This window comes from Gobio gobio (assembly GCF_949357685.1).
Source record: "Gobio gobio genome assembly, chromosome: 2".
NCBI lineage: Eukaryota > Metazoa > Chordata > Actinopteri > Cypriniformes > Gobionidae > Gobio > Gobio gobio.
Genome location: NC_137098.1, coordinates 20,386,022 through 20,410,289, shown reverse-complemented (window position 1 = coordinate 20,410,289; position 24,268 = coordinate 20,386,022). Strand labels below are relative to the sequence as shown.

Below are 24,268 nucleotides of genomic sequence, written 5' to 3'. Positions count from 1 at the left end.
ACATCGTGACGTATCTCCTCATTCTCAATATGGAAAAATTGAATATCGTTTGACTCAGTATGATGCACTGAAGTAAAAGAGACCAGTTCTGTTATTTTTGGTGGGAACCGTTCTGAAGTTATAAGCAAAAAAAAAGCCATTTTTAATATCTCCAGCCATGACATGGTGCTAAAAATTAAAGTGTAATTTGTAATGATCTTATAGGATTGCTTAAATCATGTAGTCTGTACTGGACTTTAGAGATATAACCAGTATAAGTGGAAAGGATCTCAAGTTGACTAGCTGAAGACATTGAGGAAATTCTGTTGAGTAATAAAAACCCTATCTCTGCCTTAGCCTGCTCTATGTCAATCTTTCACACTCTTTGCGACAACTAATCTATGCCATTCTCACACCATATGTCAAAGTAGCCGGAGCAACTTTTCTCTATTTACGAATATGACTAGACCCGCACGGTTGAGTTGACTTCGTCAAAAACATTCCCGCTAGGTCTAGAATTGATAAAAGGCTTACTATAGTGAATTAGGGTAAGACAAAAACACGTTTTGGAAAAAAAGACTGATGTATTGACTCATTATTAAAAATTAGTAAATTTTGAACAAAAAAAGTTAAATAGTGTACCTTTAAAATGTACTTTAAAGTAAAACTTTTACAGTGTTCTTGTTACATTACATGTACTTGTACATTTGTTACAAAGTGCATTTTTTTTAAGTGTATAAGAAAGATTGTCATGAAAGTGTACTTTCTTTAATTACACTAAAGAGGCCTTTTTTCCTTAATATAATATTATCTGAAAATACAGTTAGATGTACGTCTTTTTCACAAGGGCAGAGAAAACATTACACACAAACAAACGTGATTTATCATATGATTTGCCATGTGGCATGTTCTTTTATCTGGTCATTGTGCATCTGTTGTGATTTTGATGTTTAATTTGTTTCACGTTATAAAGATGATCGTTAGATCAGTATTTGCATATGACTGCCAGGCAGGTTGGAATTTGCATTTTGTGCAGGCACTATCAAATTGGCATCTTTGCGTCTAATTTGCATGTATGGTAATTTCCTTTAAATGAAGAGCCGCCCATCAGTGTTCAGTGTGTGCTCTGTGATCATAAGCAGGAGTCTATATGTGTTCAGGATCCGTATGTGGTCACATGTGGGATGGTGTTTAATTTTAGTGTGTCTGTAAGTTTTGCTGTGGTAGTAAAATCTTGTCAGCTCGTTTGCAGCTTCAGGCTTTAATTAGTGCTGCACCGTTTTGAAGCGGATGGGAAAATGACAGGAATAATCAGGAACCATCACAGAGTATGAGAGAGTGAGTGAGAGAGAGAGAGAGAGAGAGAGAGAGAGAGAGAGAGAGAGAGAGAGAGAGAGAGAGAGAGAGAGAGAGAGAAAGTTTAGAGCTTCCCAAACCAAGTGATCGACCTATGTAGACAAAGAAGATGACAATAAATTACGATGATTTTCCAAACGACAGCAAACTGCTAAACGAGAATCCACCAAATATATTGGATAATAAGGCGGTCAAGGTAGTTCAGTGAGGGATTGTCTATGTAGGCGGCAGTAGAGGATGTGGAGGGTCTGTCTGCTGCGGAATTAGATGGGAAGCTTTGTTTGTAACACTTTGAAATACTGTTCTGTCAAATAATGAAAAACTACACAGGAACAAATGAGTAACACAATATTAACTTACTTAACTACTTTTAACTAAGAAGGAACTTTGATGAATTCATTAGTAAATAATAGCAGTTGAATGAGGTGGTTCACTATTAGCTAATCAGTAACTATTTGTTTTTCATACCTCCCAGAGGACTACTATACTGTATACAGGTTCATAATTAATGTGAATAATGGATAATGTGTCATTTATTTTAAAGTGGTAACAATTCAGTCATTACTAGTGGGTTACCGGGATCTTCACTTTAGAATCAATTATACATTAGGCATTATTCACATTAATTCTGAACCTGTAGTTCTTAGTAGTCCTCTGGGAGGTGTGAATAAAAATAGCAGAGATTAGCTAATAGTTGATTATCGCATTCAACTGAGCGCTATCACTTACTAATTCTTGATTTTTGTCCATGGGGAATTGATTGGATGGTTGTGGTTTGCTATTGGTGGATCTCATGTGAGTGACATGTCCTGCCCTCATGCCAATAAACACTTCACCAGAGAAAAGAAGAGATGTTGCTGCAAGAGGGAGGGAAAGTTATTTTGAAGATTAAAGATTACGAGGCACATTAATTCAACAAAATGATGTGAATGGATAAATAATTTATAATAAACACTGCAATATTCCATAAAAAATAAAACAAATAAGAATCATCAATTTTGAGTACTGAGTATTATAAACTGCATGTACTTACTAGGGTTAAGGTTAGGGTTTAGTTTAGGGTTAGTTACTTGCAATAATTTTGCATAATTTACTATAGTAGGTACATGTAACGTGTAACTATGGCACCTTAAAATAAAGTGTTACCATCAAAAACTATTATCTATATCTTTTTCAGTGCTGTTCTCTGTTTCCGATGTCACGTCCGGAACATCTTGGCTGGTGAAACTTTTGCTCATTTTGTAGCTTATGAAAGTAGGGACAGACTTCTGTGCAATAACTCAAAGTACTGGCACTAAATGTTCTTCAAACAACAACAAATACCCAAAGCTATGTATGGACTCTAATGTGTGTGTGTCTGTGTGTGTACACCGATCAGGCATAACATTATGACCAGGAGAAATGAATAACACTGGTTATCTCTTCATCACAGCACCTGTTAGTGGGTGGGATATATTAGGCTGCAAGTGAACATTTGTCCTCAAAGTTAATGTGTTAGAAGCAGGACAAATGGGCAAGTGTAAGGTTTTGAGTGAGTTTGACAAGGGCCAAATTGTGATGGCTAGTCGACTGGTTCAGAGCATCTCCAAAACTGAACTTCTTGTGGGGTGTTCCCGCTCTTCAGTGGTCAGTACCTATCAAAATAGTCCAAGGAAGGAACAGTGGTGAACCGGTGACAGGGTTGTCATGGCGGCCAGGACTCTTGATGCACATGAGGAGCGAAGGCTGGCCTGTGTGGTCCGATCAAACAGACGAGCTACTGCTCAAATTGCTCAAGAAGTTAATGCTGGTTCTGCTAGAAAGTTGTCAGAATACACAGTGCATCACAGTTTGTTGCGTATATGGGGCTGCATAGTCTCAGACCAGTCAGGGTGCCCATGCTGACCCTTGTCCACCACCGAAAGCGCCAACAGTGGGCATGTGAGCAATCATGTTTTCTTTTACATCACATGGATGGCTGGGTACGTGTGCCCGGCTTACCTGGGGAACACATGGCACCAGGATGCACTATGGGAAGAAGGCAAGCCGGCAGAGGCAGTGTGATGCTTTGGGCAATGTTCTGCTGGGAAACCTTGGGTCCTGCCATCCAGGTGGATGTTACTTTGACACGTACCACCTACCTAAGCATTGTTTCAGACCATGTACACCCTTTCATGGAAACGGTATTCCCTGGGGGCTGTGGCCTCTTTCAGCAGGATATTGCGTCCTGTCACAAAAAAAGAATGGTTCAGGAATTGTTTAAGGAGCACAACAACGAGTTTGAGATGTTGACTTGGTCTCCAAATTCCCCAGATCTCAATCCAATCGAGCATCTGTGGGATGTGCTGAATAAACAAGTCTGATCCATGGAGACCCCACCTCACAACTTAAAGGATATGCTGCTAACATCTTGGTGCCAGATCACACCTTCAGGGGAGTCCATGCCTTGACAGTTCAGGGCTGTTTTGACAGCATAAGAGCATAAGAAGGACCAATACAATATTAGTATATATTTTATGCCTGATCGGTGTGTGTAGGCAAGTCTTTTTATGAAGTTGGTCAAATTGAATGTTTGTACTTTTTTTATAGATTTTTATAACAACATGAAAAAAATTTGTATCATGTCAAATGTTGTCATGTTAAGGTCACCTGCGTGGAGGATGTCATGTTTATGATTAACACACTTATGTGAATCAATCAAGTCTTTTTTTTTTGTTTTTTTGGAGATGAGCATATCCTTTTTTTTTACAAATAAAAAGAGAAGCAATAATAAGAAATTAATTAAACATATCAAATCAAATTTACATTTATTTAAATTTGTGATTTGGCCATTGGTCAGAAGAATTTAAGTACTTTTCAGTTTTTGACTGAAATTATATATATTATATTGTGAAATATAGTTATCAGTTGCTTTTAAATTCATTTTAATTCTTAAAAAATATGAATTATAATTAAATTATATAAATTACACAATATTAATATAGTATTTATAATTTCATAATAATAATGATTTTTTATATTAGCAACCCCAGTTTTTGCTTTTTCTCTCTTTAGGAACTTCAGATTTCAATCTAAAGTATTTTTTTGTTTGTTTGTTTATTCGTTTTTTTTTTTTCTTCTCCCCACAGTCTTGTTAATGATCTCTAAAAGCTTCTGGCCAAATGACTGTCTGTTGTCTGATTATAGTAAGATATGAAAATTCTCTGAAAAAGTGGAAGCAGTTCATCAGGAAATGGACGACTGACAGAGCAAGAGAGACAGACAGACAGTCAGAGGGCAGCGTTCACACATGCGCTCATGTTTGTCATGCCCACAAGCTTTGCACAGGGGCAGCTGTTTTGCCTCTGCTGTTACACACAGGCAGGCAGGCACGCACGCACACACACACACAAACACAAGGGCGTAGTTTGGTTTGAACATGGGGGGCGGGGGTGGTTGAAGTTTGAGCCGTTTTCTTTATTTGATTGTTAGTTCATTTATTTCTTCAAAATTGTCTTTTGTGGTATCATCCACACAACATAATATAATTATACATTATTATGTATTGTATAGAATTTAAAAAAACCTCATCAGTTCCATGGGAAGTCAAATTAACTTTACTTAACATTTTCTCATATTGAAATTGTTTTTCTTTCTCCTCAACAGTTCATCAACTTTAGGATTTTGACTGTCATCTCTTGGAATATTTGAGGGCCAGGTTTTTCATATCAGCCATCATTGGAACAAATTTTACACATGAGGAAAACTGATTGTTTGGTCAATAATTTAAGAAGGTCCAGACTTTAAAGCTCTTGGTTCTAACTTGTACTTGCCTTTATGAAAATGTACAATAGTTCTTGTAAATGTTTAACTGTAGCATTTGTTACAGTAAGGCTGTAATTACAGGTAAGACTGTTGATGGCTCCTCATTACCATGTTTAGGACAATGTTAACTTTTTTTTCTTTCTTTCAGCCTACATTTACAAATGTGACCCCGGACCACAAAACCAGACATAAGTCGCACGGTTATATTTGTTGTAATAGCCAACAATACATTATATGTTTCAATTTTGTTGCCAAAAATCATTAGGATATTAAGTAAAGATCATGCTCCATGAAGATTTTTTCGAAATGTCCTACCGTAAATATATAAAAAATCTATTATTATTCGTAATATGCATTGCTAAGGACTTCATTTAGATAACTTTAAAGGCGATTTTCTCAATATTTAAATTTTTTTGCATCCTCAGATTCCAGATTTTTAAATAGTTGAATCTCGGCCAAATATTGTCCTATCCAAACAAACCATACATCAATTAAAAAAAAATACCCTTATGAATAGTTTTGTGGTCCAGGTCACATATTTAGAAACATGTCACCGTTGTAATAAAATCTATGACGTTAACAGATTATCTATTATAAATTCTAAAGTTAGTCAAAATTGACCACAGTAAATAGGCCTACAATAAAAAAAAAGCTTTCTAATTTATGTTGGTGCAAGATGTTTTCTCCTCTTTCCATTCTTTTTAGTTTATGTGGCTGTTTTAGATAATGTTTAACTTTCTCCATAGTAATTTAAAGTGTTAAATTAATTAGGTACATTTCACCATCTGCTTTGCGATAGGAACGGCTTGTGCAAATCTTATCACACTTTTTTTTGGAGCACGCTGGCGAACGCGAGTGATTCTCACGCCACTCTTGCACAATTAAATAAACCAGGCTTCAGTCATATTGTGCTGATCATTTTTCCGTTCAGTTCGTACAGAAACTTAGTGCTTATAAAAGCTCTGAACACGCAATGTATATAATTAATTAATAATCTGACAATGTATTATTCCATTAACCATGTCAGAACCATGGTTACCTTCCCCATCCCCCCACAAAATATGCCCCTGCACACACATACACACATGATCCTTCTTAAAGTGCGAGTGTGTTCAGTGCAGCCGTCACATTGATGACTTTGCAGTTAATGAAATTGAACAGCTTTTGTCCCATTGCATTATTGGATTGTTCCACACACACACACACACACACACACACACACACACACACACACACACACACACACACACACACACACACACACACAACAGAAGCAGTTTTTACCATCACCACATCTCTTTTTACCTGGTCTGTCAGATATGAAGAAGACGGCATTGGACAATTCTCAAAGGGGCATTACCCAAATCTAGTAATAATCACCTGCATGCAAATTAATTGTCCACTCTGCATGCTAGCTCATGAATATTCATGATGCATATGAGTGCAGCTAATTAGTGATGAACAGAGAGTGCAAATCACCAACACTTGTAAGAACACACACATCACTCTCTCGTTGCACGGTTGTGTAATACTGTATTTTAAATATTTGCATAGAAAGAATAAGAGAGGTATTTTGTATGCAAGTGTGCTGAAATCCTCACATTTACTCATGTCGTTCCAAACCTGTCTGACTTTCTTCTGTAGAACACAAAAAGAGATATTTTAAATAATGTACCACTCACTCTTTTCCATTTAATTATAATAGATGTGAACTAAAAGGCCAAAGGGGATAGTTCATCCCAAAATGAAAATTACCCCATCATTTACTCACCCTCAAGCCATCCTAGGTGTATATGACATTCTTCTTTCAGACGAATACAATCTAAGTTATATATATATATAAAAAAAAAATTTACTGGCTCTTCCAAGCAGTGAATGCCAGCCCAAAATTTGAAGCCCAAAAAAGTGCATCCATCCATTATAAAAGTAATCCACACAGCTCCGGGGGGTTAATAAAGGCCTTCTGAAGCGAATTGATGGGATTTTGTAAGAAAAATATCTATATTTAACACGTTATGAAGTAAAATATCTAGCTTCCGATGGACAGCCTTCCATATTCAACTTATGAAAAAGTGCAACTGGCGCGAGAGGCGTTACACTTTCTTTGTGAGTTGAATACGGAAGGTTTGTTTCTTACACAAACCCATCGATTTGCTTCCCTCCGGAGCCGTGTGGATTACTTTTATAATGGATGGATGCAATTTTTTGGGCTTCAAATTTTGGGCATCCATTCACTGCTATTAAAATGCTTGGATTATTAGCCAGGACATATTTTAAAATAACTCCAATTGTATACGTCTGAAAGAAGAATGTCTTGGATGGCTTGACGGTGAGTAAATTATAGGATAATTAAATTTTTTTGGTGAACTATCCCTTAAAAAAAGACCCAAAAGAACCATTGCACCATCAACTATCATTCTCTTATAAACTCCCTAAAACAGTGTATGTACAGATTTGCAGTGAACACAACTTACATTTCAGCCATTTCCACTATTATGATAGATTTATGTTAATAACACTCCATTCTATAGCTTGACAGACCCAGTCCCCATTCACTTCATTTACTTGGAAAAGAGCGACTGGTGCATTCTTCAAAACATCTCAACATTAGGGTGAATAAATTATGACAGAATGAAACCATAAACAATTTAAAAGCTGGCGTTCGTTTAGCTAATAAACGACTAGCACAACAGCAGTGCTGTTCTCAGGGACTCGTACGTTCAACAAGCAAACTTCTCGCCAAAAAATAAATAAATAAAATAATAAAATAAAACACGGGATCAATAAACCAACGAGTGAGGCTTTCTTCTTCACAGAATGAAAGCAACGGCAATTTCACACTTCCTGAACTGCTGCCGCTCATTATGGGATTTAATTGGCTGAACTATTCCGCCCAGTCAGCCGTGACCATTTGGGCGGAGCAGGAGGCATTTTCACTATTACGTTCCATCAGGGGGTCGTCATGACGATCGCTGGCAAAACACAAACGCGCACACACTCTCTCTCTTTCTCTGTTCATACTCCATTTGTACCAGATCCAAGATGTATTGATCAGACAGTAATTAAATTGCCCTCTCTCTGTTTGATATAGATTTATAATCGCAGTGTAAATACTCTCATGACATTTCAACACGGCAAACTCAATACTGCTCACGAAACACGATAATCACTGCACGAGACATTCTTCATCTGTGACATCACAATACGAGACGGTCAGTTATGTGACTTCAGTGTTTGAACGCTTTTTAAGTGGTTCAGTTTAAAGGCTTGTTAATCATATTGAGACGTGGACCTCTGGTGTCAGATAAGATGGAAGAATACAACATGGTAAACGCTGATCTCTCTAGAACAACATCTAGATTTCCTAGAAGCCAAACTCTAATGACCCAAATAGTTGCATTCCTCAGGTTTGGTGCGTTAAGCTCTGTCTCAAATGACACCCTCAGCTGCTGGACCATTGGGTAGTCTGCTATAGGGGTTGCACAGATTACACTGCCGTTCAAAAGTTTTTGATCTGTACGATTTTTAATGGTTTTAGAAGAAGTTTCTTATGCTGACCAAGGCTGTGTTTGTTTTATAACAACAAAAAATGTGAAAAAAACTTAATATTATGAAATATTATTCAAATGTAAAATAACTATTTTATATTTGAATATATATATATATTGTCCTATCCTGACAAACAACAACAAATCCTAACATCGATGGAAAGCTTATTTCTTCAGCTTTCAGATGATTTATAAATCTAAAAAAAAGAAGAAAAAAAAAGACCCTTATGACTGGTTTTGTGGTCCAGGGTCACATATTAGACATACAATATATTAAAAAGACGATATTTGAATAATATTTCCCAACATTACTGATTTTTTTTTTTTTTTTATAAAATAAATGCAGCGTTGGTGAGCACGAGAGACTTCTTCTAGAAACATTAAAAATCTTACAGATCAAAAAATTTGAACGGCAGTGTAGTTCTAGATAAGTTCTGTCACTACCCATCATTTTGACTTCAGTTGTGCTAAAAGAGAACCGTGTCCTGTTGGACCTCAGCCTCATGATTTGCCATTTACATTAATCCATTTGCAGAATGCTTTTTCCTGTGTGTTCAAGGTAAATATTTCATCATTATGTGTGAATTTTGTTGGACTCTGCAAGACTATACAAAGCCTAGTTACTTGAGCTCCACAATAGTGCATTTAGAATGCATAAAGGGGGCACTCATGAGCACCCTTCAGAATGATAAAATGACGTACGGGACTCCCTACGGTCACTGACATTCACCAGCAAAGGCCACAACACTGCAAGTCGACTGTGATCTTGTGATCTGAGGACAGTTGAAACATTCAATTTGACCATCTTCATAAAAAGACTTCTGTATATACTTATAATTGCGTGCACGCACACACACACACAACACACACACACACTCCCTTCTGGCAGTCCTGACGAGTATTTGTGTGTGCGTGTCCCACTGTGCCACCTCACACAGTCACTTCCCCTCGCCATCTGTGAAACTCCTCTCAGCGAAACCAACACCATTCTTCAGTGTGTGTGCGCAGCTAGTGTTTTCCTTCATTTTTACGTTATACATGGGAAGAGGTTTGTGTGTCTAAACAGACAGGATGAGACTCATTTGTTAGAGGGATGGGAGAGAGAGAGACAGGGAGGGAGAGAAAGACAGGGAGAGTGTCAGCATGATAAATGGCATAAATCTAACTGTGAAGACTTTAGGCTAAGAAAAAACGACAGAGCGAGAGAGGAAGAGAAAATGAGGGTAAGAATGAAATGGAAGCCAATTCTTCATCTTCTCTCTTTGTGTCCAGTCGTTTTTTTTGTGTGTGTGTGTGTGTGTGTGTGTGTGTGTGTGTGTGTGTGTGTTTTGTTCTTCCATCCACAACAAGTGAGACAAGCGGCACTTGATCTGAAGGGAGATCGTGTCCTATGATGAGGAAGTATGAAATTGGATGTGTTCTAATCAGAGGTGATCATGTCTAGGCCCTATTCCCTCTACATTCAGAGGATGGCTATTCGGAACTCAAGCCAAAAGAAAAAAGGCAAAGCTAATGATCTTCAGTTATACTTGTATGTATCCTTGTGTAAAACACGTCTCTTCCCTTTATTAATATAATAGATCAAAGGAATTAATTGCAGCTGACTTAATTTGCGTTGCACCTTGTGCAGGTTTAGAGTTTCGGATGCAGTGTGAAGAATCTTGGGAGTGAAGTGCCCATCAGTTGAACCCCACACAAATGTTGATTTCAAAGGGTCCTTTGAAGTAGTTATTTTTGAGCACTTCTGTTTAGAATGGATATTCTTTCTTCGAAGTACCCTGGGAGGGCATCATCTATGCCTTTTGGAACACACTTTCTTCAGAATCACGCATTCTTCTGTCTGTGTGTGTTCATTTCTGACAAATTCTGTCATTAAACACACACCACTGGGCTCTTAACAGGGAGAAGGCCGTTTCACATCAGACAGGCTCTTATCAATGGACTATCCCAGCCTCCTTTAGCAGGTCACATGGTCAGTTCCAATAAACTCAGTGGAATAAAAGACTAGTGAAATCATCAGCATTTCTTTTTCTAGCACAGAGCAGGAATGAATAGAAAGGAGAAAAGATAAATCAATAATTAATTATGTCTATTTCTAAAGCATCTATTCAGAGCTATCTGCATCCTGACCAAAGCACATTTTCCATTTGCATTGAAAAGGAGTTCATTGCTGTTTGTTTTAAAAGGTGTCATTTTTACGGGTGCCAAGGTGTCAAGTCAGCTTCTTAAGGAAGACCCTGTCGTCTGTCACATCTAATAATCACGGAGTACCTCAGGGTTTGGTTCTTGGCCCTCTTCTCTTCTCCATTTACACAACCTGACTGGGCCCAATCATAAAGACACAATGCTAGCTCTGCTTTGCACTACTGCTGGTCTACTCCTGCTGTGCTGCTACTCCTGTCATTCCAGCCTTACAAAATTCCAGTTAATATATCAGATATTGTTTGTCTCCATTTCGGTCTGGATCAAGGATCATCACCTTGTGCTCAACCTTACAAAGACAGAACTCCTTGTTTTCTCTGCCACAACATTACCATACAGCTAGGCTCAACAACTAAACTTTGCTGACCACATCTCAACGATGTCCTAGTCATGCTGTTTCATGCGTTCTACAGCAGTGCTCTGTTGGCATGATTGAACCTCTACAGATGATGATGGTGCATCTGGTCTTCAACCAACCCATCAATCAACCTTGATCTCGCTCCACTGGCTACCTGTAGAAGCAAACATCAAATTTGAGGCTCTGACAAGGCTCTGAGGACTTCCACTGCATCAGCACCCTCCTACGTCAAAGCTTTCCTAAAAGTCTATGTACAATTCTCTGCAGTCAGTAAGTGAATGATGCCTGGTGTCTACTAGAACCTTCACGTTCACTATCCCTGCTGACCAACATATGTTTCAAAGATTTCTCAATGTTTACAATTGCTCACTGGGATTACCAGCTTGTTCAATTTGTATTGTAATGGATTTTGGGGGATCTGTGAAGAGCAAAGAAACCAGATCTTAATGAGGCCTAAAGTGTTAATTGGGTAAGTGTTGCACATAAGTGTTTATGCTTTTAAAAATGAGCATAGAGGAAAAATTAAAGGGTTTGTGAAACTTTCAACTTAAATTGCATTGCTCTTGAATGTAGGCATTTGTTGTCCACTGACAGATTAGTTCAGTTGTGCCTCCAGAAATGGGCTTCACAGTAGTCTGACTTGATTTCTAACTCACCTGGCTCTTTCCACACCCATCAGCTAAATGTTGCGTCAGAACATCCTGTAGGGTGTACATGCTAATTTAACAGGTGCTTGTATTCAGTTTACTTTTTACAGTGCTGTTCTCCTGGAGTAACCAGTGGTGATAGTTCATGATTAAATATTTCCTGGGCTTAAACCAGAAACCTTCCATTTAATAATAATAATAATTTGTATTTTATTTATAGCGCTTTTCGGGGTATTCAAAGCACTTTACATATAGAAGGGGTGAATCTCCTCAACCACCACCAATGTGTAGCATCCACCTGGCTGATGTGACGGCAGCCATATTGCGCCAGTACGCCCACCACACACCAGCTTATTGGTGGAGAGGAAACAGACTGATGAAGCCAATCAGTATATGGGGATGATTAGGAGGCCATGATGGACAGAGGCCAATGGGCAATTTTGGCCAGGATGCCGGGGTTACACCCCTCCTCTTTTTTTTCTGAAGGACATCCTGGGATTTTTAATGACCACAGAGTGTCAGGAGCTCAGTTTAACATTTCATCTGAAGGATGGTGCTTTTTACAGTGTGGTGTCCACATAACTATACTGGGGCGTTAGGACCCACAACAGACCACAGGGTGAGCATCCCCTGCTGGCCTCACTAACACCTCTTCCAGCAACAACCTAGTTTTCCCAGGAGGTCTCCCATCCAGGTACTGACCAGGCTCAACCCTGTTTAGCTTCAGTGGGAAACCAGTCTTGGGCTACACGGTGATATGGCTGCATCTACCAGCTTTGAGCTTTAGCAACAACACCAACACTGTGAAAATTGAAAATGGCACTTTGTTCCCGTCAACATACGTACAATGTCCTTGATCCCGTGGTCAGCTGTTGAGGTAAATATTAGTGAGGAGAAAGTTAGTTTACTCTTGTGGGATAACCATGAACCATCACACACACACTCAAGGCCATATCCTCAAGCTAAACACACACACTGACACAGAATTAAATATTAGGTTGTTCTGTTGCTGTTAGAGGTGTTGGTCACGTTTGGAGTCTCATCTGCTCTGACCCATATCTGTGCCATCTGTGCCAACGTTTTCAAAATTACTTTTCTTTTTGTGAACATCAAGTAAAGATAGGAACACAAATGTCAGACTGTAAAAGTGGCCGGAGGCGTACGTCAATACCTCAACATGAGCAGAGACCTGCGGGGGCTGTGAAGTGACAGTCGCTGTTGCCTGGGGAACCAGGTGATGTCCGTGACCCGCTGCGTGAATCAGAGTCCTAAATCCTTGTGTAAGACGATCAGCTGCTTTATCAGGTGAAGAGCATGATGGAGAACATGAGATCATGAGACTCTTATTGCGATTAAAATGTTTGCCTGTCTTGTTACTCATGGCCGAATGGAAATCCTGAAGGTCAGGTGCGTGGCCATGGTCGTCGACGAGAATCCAACGATAACGGATGTTGACGTAGTCGCCTCATGAATCAAATCGCACGAGTAGATGATGTCGTTCTTATCGAAGGTCGTCATCTGGCCGTTAAAACGCTGCTCTCAGAGGAAAGATCATCGCTCAGGTCCCGTGAGCTGTCGCTCTCCAGAGATTCTCATTAGCTGAGCGTCAGCCATATGGAGCTCGCACACACACAAGCCGAGCTTCTGTTGAGGTCAGCCTCATTTTCGTGTTAAACAAACACACTAGAACTGTGGAAGTCAGAGGGCACTTTTGGTCTACATCTTACTCTACTGATCTTAGTTGGCTGATGCGAATACATCAAGTCAAGCCACTTTTATTTCTATAGCTCTTTGTACAATACAGATCGTTTCAAATACACAGGAAAATAACAGAATCAATGATGCAACAAATAAGACAACTTCAAATTCTACTGTAAAGCAGCTTTGAAAAGACAATAGTGTTCATATTCAGCTCAATTCAGTTTAATGTTGATTAAATTCAGTTCAACAAAAGTGTCGATGTTGCAAAATGTATCAGTTAAGAAACCGATTGGCTGAACGGCACACAACCCAGCCACTTGAAAACGTATTGTTGTCTTTCATTTGAAAACAGTGTTGTATGTGTTTGTTGCACATGATATTTGACAGACAGACAGCTGTGTGTGTCTCTCTCAGGTGTGTGTGAGCCGGTCACCTCTGGCAGGGCAGATTTTATATTGTTGTGGCCGTTATAAAGTCGCTGTGCTGTGAAAATAGCTTGAAACATTCTCATAGCCCACCATTAAATTAATGCTGTGTGAAAGGTCACGCTGCTCTCACACAAGTGTGTGTGTGTGTGTGTTAAAGCCAATTCTTTAGTCTTTAAGAGCAACAAGGATATACAGCAGCACCAGAAAATTAGCGAAGCAATTACATCAAACTGAAAAAAATGACTGAATGTCATTGCTTTAGAGACTCAAATATTAAAACCAAGTGGCGTTCATTTCCCAGTATTATATTGTAATATTTAGAAACTAACTGTCTGCATATCTAGTTCCGTGAGTGTTTCATGTGTGATTCATCTGTAATCGCAGTCATAAAAGACATGTGGGTTCCTCAGACGCACCTGAGCGTAAGGTGGGTGGCACCTGCGCTGGTCCTGATGCTCCAGTGTAACTGAACAATTTTTAACATGTTTAGGTCAAATATCTACAAGCAGCTTGTTGTCATACTCCCAAAACGTCACAAGTACCAGTACTTCAGAACCAAGGCGTCTGTGATAAACACTTGTCAGCATCAGATGCATTTTTGGGAACATTTTGCAAACATTAATAACGTTATTGTTTGTGTCGTTGTAATAGTGTGTGTGTGTGGAGTGTGGTAAAGTGCTGTTGTCTGTTTTAATCTGCCGTTCTGCTGGTTAAAGTGTCTGTTTGAAGCGGCGGCCAAAAATAACCATCCAATGAAATCACAGCAGCAAATGGCCCCACACAACCTGAACCCTCGACCAGACCCTCAAACCCTCTCTGAGATAAAGACACAGACAGACAAACAGACAGACAGACAGGAGGGTGTTGTGAAATACTAATTTGTTCCCAGAGTTCATTCAAACACACTGAATGCTCAGATGTGATTAGAATACACTCTCATGATGCTCATCTGCAGGCCATATTTTTATTTTATTTTTACGTTAACGTTATTTTATATATTGTTTATTTGATTTGATTTTACATTCTCTTTTTTGAAATTTTATTTAAATTTTCAATCCTGTTATTAATATTTGGAACAAATCCAGCTTGTGTTTATGTATGTTTGTACAGTACTGATCAAAATTTTGGAAACATTACTATTTTTAAAGTTTTTGAAAGAAGTCTCGGTCACACTTAAGATTACGTCCATTCTCACTATTAACTAACTATTAACTAAATGACTAAATGAAATGCTTTCCTCACTACATTCCTAATTACTGCTTATTAATAGTTAGTAGAGTAGTTATTAAGTTTAGGCACTGGGATGGGATTAAGGGATGTAGAATATATTTATGCAGAATAATGCATTAATATGTGCTTTATACTGTAAGTACTTATATTAGAATGATTTCTAGAGGATCATGTTACACTGAAGACTGTAGCAATGGCTGATAAATTCAGTTTTGCATGACAGAAATAAATTATTATTTAAAGTATTATTTAAAATTGTAATATTTCACAATAAAATTTTTTTTTTGTATTTTTGATCAAATGCAGGCTTGAAGAGACTTCTTTAAAAAAATAATAAAATAGTAATGTTTCCAAACGTTTGACCTGTAGTGAATGAATGAATGTACTGTATGTATGTATGTATGTATTCATGTATGGGCGGATGGATTGATTCATTTGATTGATTGATTGATTGATTGATTGATTGATTGATTGATTGATTGATTGATTGATTGATTGATTGATTGATTGATTGATTGATTGATTGATTGATTGATTGATTGATTGATTGATTGATTCATTGATCGATTCATTGATTCATTCATTCATTCATTCATTCATTCATTCATTCATTCATTCATTCATTCATTCATTCATTCACATAAAATAAACATGAAATAAATACATTGTAGAATAGTTTTTTTCTTCTAATATAAACTGGTGTGCGGTTTATTGTAAATTAAAGGTCATGCAGTATTACATGTGCTGAGTGAAATACTAGAGGCAGAAAACAAATTGTAGTTTACTACATTGTCACATGACCTCATTACGTACAATAATCTCTCCTGGCAGCCAGATCTATGGGGGTATATTTGTTGCGTTATTCCAAACAAATAGATTGTTATCCACAAATATATGCAGGAGTTTCACAAAAATGAATAAGATACACAAATAAATACATTGACATTTGTGAACAAAAAAAATATCCACACTATGTTTTTATGTCACAAACACAACTCTGCCATTCATTTGTGAATCGCTTCCTGTGCATTTGCTGATGGCTTCCTCTGCATTGGTGGATCTCTTCTTGCACATTTGTAAATCGCAGCACAGCGCGTGGATTTTGAAACATTTCTAACGTCTACACTCACACAAATCCACAAATAGGTAGACTCCACCCACCGTCTACTTAAGCCAATCAGATATTTTTGTTTTTTTTTACATTATTTTTGAACGTATTAGTTCCTTGGCTAATGAACACTATGAAATATATGTAGGCTATCACGTTTATTTCCTGTTTTCCTTTTTTATTCAAAATATTCACAAACTTTTTAACTATATCATGAATTATATGATATATTCCCATTTTCAAATATGCGGAAGTGAAGGTGTTGTGTCATATAAACACCTAATGATCATGTTAGTTGATATAACGCGTGATGAGTTTTCACTGCAATTCAGAGGATCTGCCGGATTTACATCACCTAAATTCATAATTTTTTTTTCCTGAAATAGGCTACATAAGAGTAAGTGGCTAATGAACTGGGAGAAGAATAAAGTAAACTGTATTGTTTCATTCGCAATGTGTAGGCTGTCTGATATGAATACAAATGTTGTGAAAATTATAATTGAAACGATTAGCCTATAATTGCAGCTTCCATAGACATCAGTGTATGGAATTTGAATTTAACAAATTATAGGCTAATTGTATTTTTTATATAGTACTCCATTTAAATGTCTATTTAAATGTCTGAAACCTAAAATAAACATTATGTGGTTGAAAAACACTGAATAGTTGAGAGGCGTCCGTTTCTGGCTCGGTGCCAGCCAAAGTGCAAGAGCACGTTTGAATTTAGCATTGACACACAAACGTTCTGATCACCGGTGTGATCGTATGCGTCAAAGGGTTAAAATCAATCCTGGTGCCAAATTGAAACTGAGGAGGCACAAATCAGATCTAAGGGGGGAGTGCCTCATTTTGGTACAAATTAGGGGGCAGTGCCTCATTTTGCCCCGTTGTTGCTCGTGAGTCGTGGGTGAGAAAATATCACTGATCAACTGAATGATATTTGGTCTCAATGCTAAATACGTGACAGAATAATACACTAGGCTGTAGTTAGGGCCGTGCAGAAACTTGTGAACAATGCTCTTACAGTTGTGCCTTCACAGGGCTCTACATAGCGACCATTTTGGGCGCATTTGCGCCTGAAAATTACTGCGTGCGACTGTGAAAAAAAATTTAGGCGCACCGGTGCGAGTGACCCAATCGATTCTCCTGAATAGATGTACAATACAATCGGAATAAAAACTACAACTGCCAAAGTGCATCAACACTGACTGAGCAACAGTTACGTTTCGTTCTGCGATCGACTGCTTGTCATTGCCTTCTGTCAGCAGAGCATGTGCAAAAAACGTGTGTAACGGACTACACTTCTTCACAGATTGTTTACTAGGTGAAGCGGGTGTGACGCAGCCATGCACTTACCAGAAGCCTCGCGCTGATGTTTATTAGCAGCCAAATCCAAATGAAATAGAAATACCACATTTGGATTATCATAAACAAGGATGGAAATTAACGGGGGCTTGGGGCAAAAATGCCACCAAAAATGAATTAATAAATAATAATTTAAAAAAGCCCCTGTTTGAGTTCTTGATTTAATCTTTATCAGCTGCAGTCCACAACTTTTCTCGTGTTTAAAAATTACTAGATGTATATATGAGAGTACATCAAAATCCATTTTCCAAACCGTGTTTTTATCTTACCCTAAATCACTACGGTACACATATATTAAGTGTTTATATTCTGACTATTTTATTCCAGTTTGGTTCGCAGCGCTGCGGAGGAGCACAGTCCCTGCGTGACTCGCCATAGAAGTAGATCCGGCTGCAATGTTCTTCCGCAAGACGCGTGCAGTTCTGTATTAGCGCCAGAGCGCCAAAAGTTACGGACTGCTATTGCTCCGAGTTGGCATGATTGCAAATGTGATACTTATCTTGTACAAAAGTCCAATAGACAAGCTGATGTTAAGTAACAACGTTTTAGCCACTATACTGTTTATTTCGTGAAAATCAAAACTACACCAGAACTGTTGCGCATCTCCAAGCGGTTCGATTCGAATGAATCTGCGTTTGAACGATTGAATCAATGACTCACACATAGACTTGACACGCCACCTACTGGCGGTTTTATTTTCATATTTATACTTTGCTTTAACTTTTTATTTAAAATATCAAACTTTTAAAGTTTAACTTGTACATAACCCATTTCTAAATTCAAAAACTTATATTTAAAACATTCATACAACATTATTTACCCATGAGCTGCATTAAACAGTCTAAACAGCACTAGAGCTGCTGTGCCACTTCTACAGTGCAAAGATGGATCTTTTGATGACAGTCTGATTGTGTCGTATTGCTCTAACTGAATTTATTGTTTAAATTAACATTTTAAAAACAACTTTTCTATTTTAATTGAAGAAATTGACAAGATGATCCATATATTTAATAAGATTAGAAAACATTGCTCTTATAATGGTAAAAATGCCCCTGGACATTAATTTAAAGGGACAATTGGGAAATTTATAATTGGAATGCGTGTTATTGATCAGAAAGTGCTCCTAAATTTTTGACTGTGCTCCTAATTTTTTTAAATTAGGAGCACAAGTGCTCCTCAAGAAAAATGTTAGCGTAGAGCCCTGCTTCACCATTTAGTGACATCATTGTATGTTCCGGATAACTGGAGTTGTACGGTCAGTGTCTGTCACAGCACCTTTTAATTTCTGTTTTTGATCCGGCAATGATTAATTTACAAACTAAGCACTGGGCATGAATCTGTTGAGTTTGGCGTTTTTCTGGATTAGACCAAACACACATCTGCCGTTCAGTGTTCTTTGGTTTTGCTCTTTCACAGCCTCATGTGTCACATTAAAACAGTGGGATTACGGGCAGAACATGTGTCGTCATATTTGAGAAGCAGCATCTCTGTTTTAAGCAAAAAAGCAATTTCTCTGTTCTTGTGGTGATGTGCAGCGTGAGCTCTTAAGCGGGATTTACTGTCGACCCCAAACGCCATTAGAGCAGATTCACTGACAGCCACATCTTTGATGTCGTATTCCACGGCGGCACGGCGCGTGTACAGATAACTGTATGACACCCGTCCTGACAGCCGCAGAAGATACGATTTTACGTATTTACATGCTGAGAAAACTGCGCTTTGAAGTACAGAGAGACAGAGAGAGAGAGACAGGCGGTGGGTGTTGGCAGTCGTCTGCAAATATTTTGGATCGCTCAGTAAAATCCCTCTGGTCGTCGTGGTGACACCCTGCTCACAGATCCAATTATAGACAGGGACTATGGGATACGTATGTCACATCCTGCATTAACCGGCTTGCCTCATCCCTAATGAGAGATGGACACCGCGATAACCCATTAAACTAGAGCTGTTGTTATTGCTAGTTAAAACTATTGAACTTTGTTTTTATTATTTGAAATAAAATATAAATCTTAAATGAAAAAACTTTAACATTTGAACAACTAACTGAAATAAGTTTAGATACTAAAATCACTAAAACTGAAATAAAAATTAATTAAAGGTATATAGAAATATGTATGTTATCTCCTGGAAAAAAACAAACAAACTTGTAATTCAGTTACTTACAGTTAGAATACGGTAACTTTTTATTGATTACATGATTACTTATTTTTCACAAAATGTCAGTACATTATTCAGAATTCATCGAATCTCCCTAATTCTTCTTTTTTTATCTTTTATATTTTCCTTTCACAAAAGTTTTGGGGAATTGCACACACCAATCTGCCACTAGTCAGGCGACTATAATTACTTGCGTGTTTTATTTGGATTTGTTTTTGTTTATTTATTTCTTATAATTTATTTTGTATGAAACCCCTGCAGTACTTCCCAAGCCGTAGTTAGGGAAACCCTGACGTAATGCATTTCATGTAGTTGATAAAAATATTTTTTTCTTTTTCTTTGTATTTTTATCTATTCTATTCTATTCTATTCTATTCTATTCTATTCTATTCTATTCTATTCTATTCTATTCTATTATATTCTATTCTATTCTATTCTATTCTATTATATTATATTAATTATATTATATTATATTATATTATATTAAATTATATTATATTATATTATATTATATTATATTATATTATATTATATTATATTATATTATATTAATTATATTATATTATATTATATTATATTATATTATATTATATTATATTATATTAATTATATTATATTATATTATATTATATTATATTATATTATATTATATTATATTATATTAATTATATTATATTAAATTATATTATATTATATTATATTACATTATATATTATTCAAATCAATGTTATAAACAGGTTATGTCAAAAGTGATCTAAAAGTAATCAAAGTAGTCCAATTATTACCTACATTTTTGTAATGTAATATATTGCATATTATACGGTATATCCTACCCACAGACTTTTTTTTTTTTTTATCTGCTGCAGTGCATGTCAAATATTTCACTATTTTTACTTTGACACAGCTTCAGTCATGTCACTCACTGACGTTTTTCAGCGGCCTGAATGTATTTGAATTTAATTGCTTGTGTCTCTTACATCAGCGAGGCAGACTATCATTTTTATATAGCTTTTAAATCATGTATTAAGTTCCTAATAAAGTTACAGGACAAATGTTCATTCTGCAGTTTTTATTGCATTTGGAGCCTGGCGAGTGTTAATTTTGGACTCTGGGATTCATTTACCGTCTGTTCTATTAATGACACCTAAGCTGCTCTCAGATCATGATCTAAATCTCTTAAAATAAATGGCATTTCTTATCTCATTGCTCTGATGTTCTGACAGAGACATGCTGCTGATCATTTCCATCACAACCATATACAAACTTCTCTGGAAAAAAATATGCTTGGTGTGTTGATAATGACCACAGTATCAGGCACCGATTCCTAATCATGAATAAAAAAAAATCTAATTATATTCATATAGTAAGGATGCTTGTTTCCACCATGGAATAAAAAAAAATTGTCCATAACTTTTATTAAATATATTTTATTAATTTTTTTTTATAATTTTTTCTTTAAAGTCAGAATTACGAGATATACTCACAATTCTGACTATTTCTTGTAACTCTTGCAATTATGACTTTTTTATCGCAATTGCAAGTTTATATCTAACAATTATCACTTTATAGTTTAGATATATTAATATATATTTTTTATTGTTTAAGATATAAACTGGCAATAGTGTGAACAAAGTCAGAAATGTGAGATGAAAAGTTGAAATGAACTTTTATTAAAGTTTATTTATTTATTTCTGTTTGTTTGTTTTGTTTCATGTTGGAAACAAGCTTCCATAATATATAAAATTCCACAAAAAAAGTAAAAATGTAAATTAAAAATTCAGTAATAAATAAATTCTAGGACAGATATTGGAAAATGTAACTTTTCAGTACTTTAAAAAATGGAATAATAATCAGAAGCGCTTTTATATTAATGTGTTTATATTATTCATATTAATGATCCTCTGCTCTCTTGCGACATCAGCAGGCATCTGTGTTCATTGGATTATCTTAAAATCTTTCCTCTGTTCATTTGATTGCATTTATTTTTTTCATTTACTGCTGTGTTGTATAACCATGTCCCGCCCCAAGAGTGCAAGGCACACAAATTCCGACTTCGGTTCAATAATCCGTCTGAATCAGTTGTGTAACCATGTCTCTTCCTGCTTTCTCTCTTTCAGCGCCACCAAAGTTCTTACGAACCCCGAATGATCAGACGGGTGTTCAGGGCGGCGTTGCCTCCTTCATCTGCCAGGCCACAGGTGAACCACGGCCCAAGATTGTGTGGAACAAGAAGGGGAAGAGAGTCAGCAACCAGCGTTTTGAGGTATTAGGTCTATTGTTCTGATGTAAAATGCTCGACAAGTGAATGCTAACGATACCCATGACCCCATTGACCACACTTCACTTCAGCTTCACTCATCCATTAGCATATTCTCCCTCCACTAACATGCATGATTGCTGGGCCGGATTCACAAGAATCTTTAACAAAATTTAAGAAAGTTCTTAAAATGAATCCTGAAAAGTTTATAATAATGTTCCTATGTGCAATTCTTAAAAACACATTCTTCTCAAATATGTTCTTAAGATTATCTTATTTTAACTAAAATTACATTGTTTTTATCTGGAAAAAGGCTTGGAATACTGCTGAAAATTATACCATAACAATAAAAAAACAGGTCTCTATTGGACATGTCTGTATAAAAGTTTTCACTGTATTTATTATTATTATTATTATTATTATTATTATTATTGTTGTTGTTGTTGTTTTAACATTATTTTCAAGAAATTTAATTTGTATGTTTAACTTGTAAAAAAAAAACGTTTTTTTGCGAAAACAAAATTTTATAAAAATACATTTTAAATAAAAATATTAATTTATTACTAAAACTAAATCCATATAAAAAAACATTTTCATTACTTGAAAAAAAAAAGAATATTAAATTAAATAAAAAATGAAAATCACATTTTTTCAGCTAGAATTTTTTATTTATTTAGTTCATGTACTAAAATAGCAACCAAAAAAAATATAAAAATTCATAAAAAACTATATAGACATTAGGAAGAAAAAAAACAAATAAAATGACAACTAAAATGAAACTGAAAATTCAAAAATAAAAATGAACTTGTTTATATGTAAATATATATATATATATATATATATATATATATATATATATATATATATATATATATATATTGTGAATCCGGCTCTTGATCTCAATAGCAAGAGATCATAAAATGACATTCATTCGAAGAAATGACGGATCAGATTCTCGTCAAGCATATGCTTTGCATTTGTAAAATGCACTTTGTTCCCAAAAGTTTGTTGCTTTTTCCTCCCTTTCTGTTGAGCGTCTCATTTGCTTCTCAGTGCATGTTCTCCGGTCTCACGTGGCTGAATCCTGTATGATTATTTATCTGTTTTTGGATCGCCACCTCAGCTCAGCATGATAAACGCATCGCAGCTGAACACTGATAAGATTTTTATTAATTTCTGCGTCATCTTGCCGCTCGACCATCTTCCCTCTTCTGTTCGGCTAACATGTGGTCACTAATCAATGGACGCTTATCGGCTGATATGGCGCCTTTTCGCCTGCAGAAACGAAATCTTATCAACGTTCATTACATGCTATACACTACTAACATGCCAACTAATATGCTAACCTTCGATACGCAACAAAGCGTCTCCGCCTCCACCCTCACCCATGCAACTTAACTCATTACTACTATCTTTATAAACATTCGTTTAAGGCTCAGTTTCTACTTGGCTTCGTTAGCCAACAGCTGCATGCGTGAGTGCGTGGTCATACCCGCATTTCTTTGCGTGAAAAGTGACAGTGAAAGAAAAGACGCAAAGTATGACCACTGATGTATTTAAGTCTGTAAAACGGAGAACCCGTCCTGGTTGTTTCTGTCAGAAGTGAGTATACATCTCCCCAATTGCCACCAACTAAAACTGTCTGTGAGCGTCTTGTGTCCCGTCCGTCTGGCGTCAGTCGGTCTCGTCGAGGCTAATCGACTGTCTACTGTTGTTTTTTCTAATGACGTTTGTACCTGTGACGTCACATCTCCATTCTCGTTTCATGTTTCATACGATCAGCTTTAAGAGTGGGCCAGATCACGCTAGCTGAGATTTGCACGGCCATCCCATTCTTAAAGCCACCAGGTTTATTTGTTTATTTGTGAAACGTCTGGTTGAAGAATTTGCATTGCCTTCAAACATTCACTGAGCATTTTACACAAATCAAACCAGTAGTAACTTATTTCTGCCCAGTGCATTGCAAGCATGTTGTCCTTCTCAAAAGCCCTAGATCATAACCTGTATAAATGACATATCATGTCAATCTAAAAATTGGTCTGTGAAGAGGTGCAGGACAATATCGTCCCACCAGTCCTTGCTTTGAACTCTTTTTGACGCCTCCTTTTGGGCACAGGAAGGGACGTTTTTACTGCTTGATAAATATTAG

At 36.7% G+C, this 24,268-nt stretch overlaps 1 protein-coding gene across 4 annotated transcripts in view; it reads left to right on the top strand.

Moving 5' to 3' along the window:
• The window catches only part of LOC307138715 (receptor-type tyrosine-protein phosphatase delta), a 185,600-nt gene that overhangs the window by 46,920 nt on the left and 114,412 nt on the right, over window positions 1-24,268 (top strand). For all 4 annotated transcript variants that reach the window (XM_079837245.1, XM_079837243.1, XM_079837244.1 and 1 more), the window contains exon 3: window positions 21,980-22,125. In XM_079837245.1, the coding sequence (XP_079693371.1) occupies window positions 21,980-22,125 (146 nt within the window). The remainder of the gene's footprint in view (window positions 1-21,979; window positions 22,126-24,268) is intronic.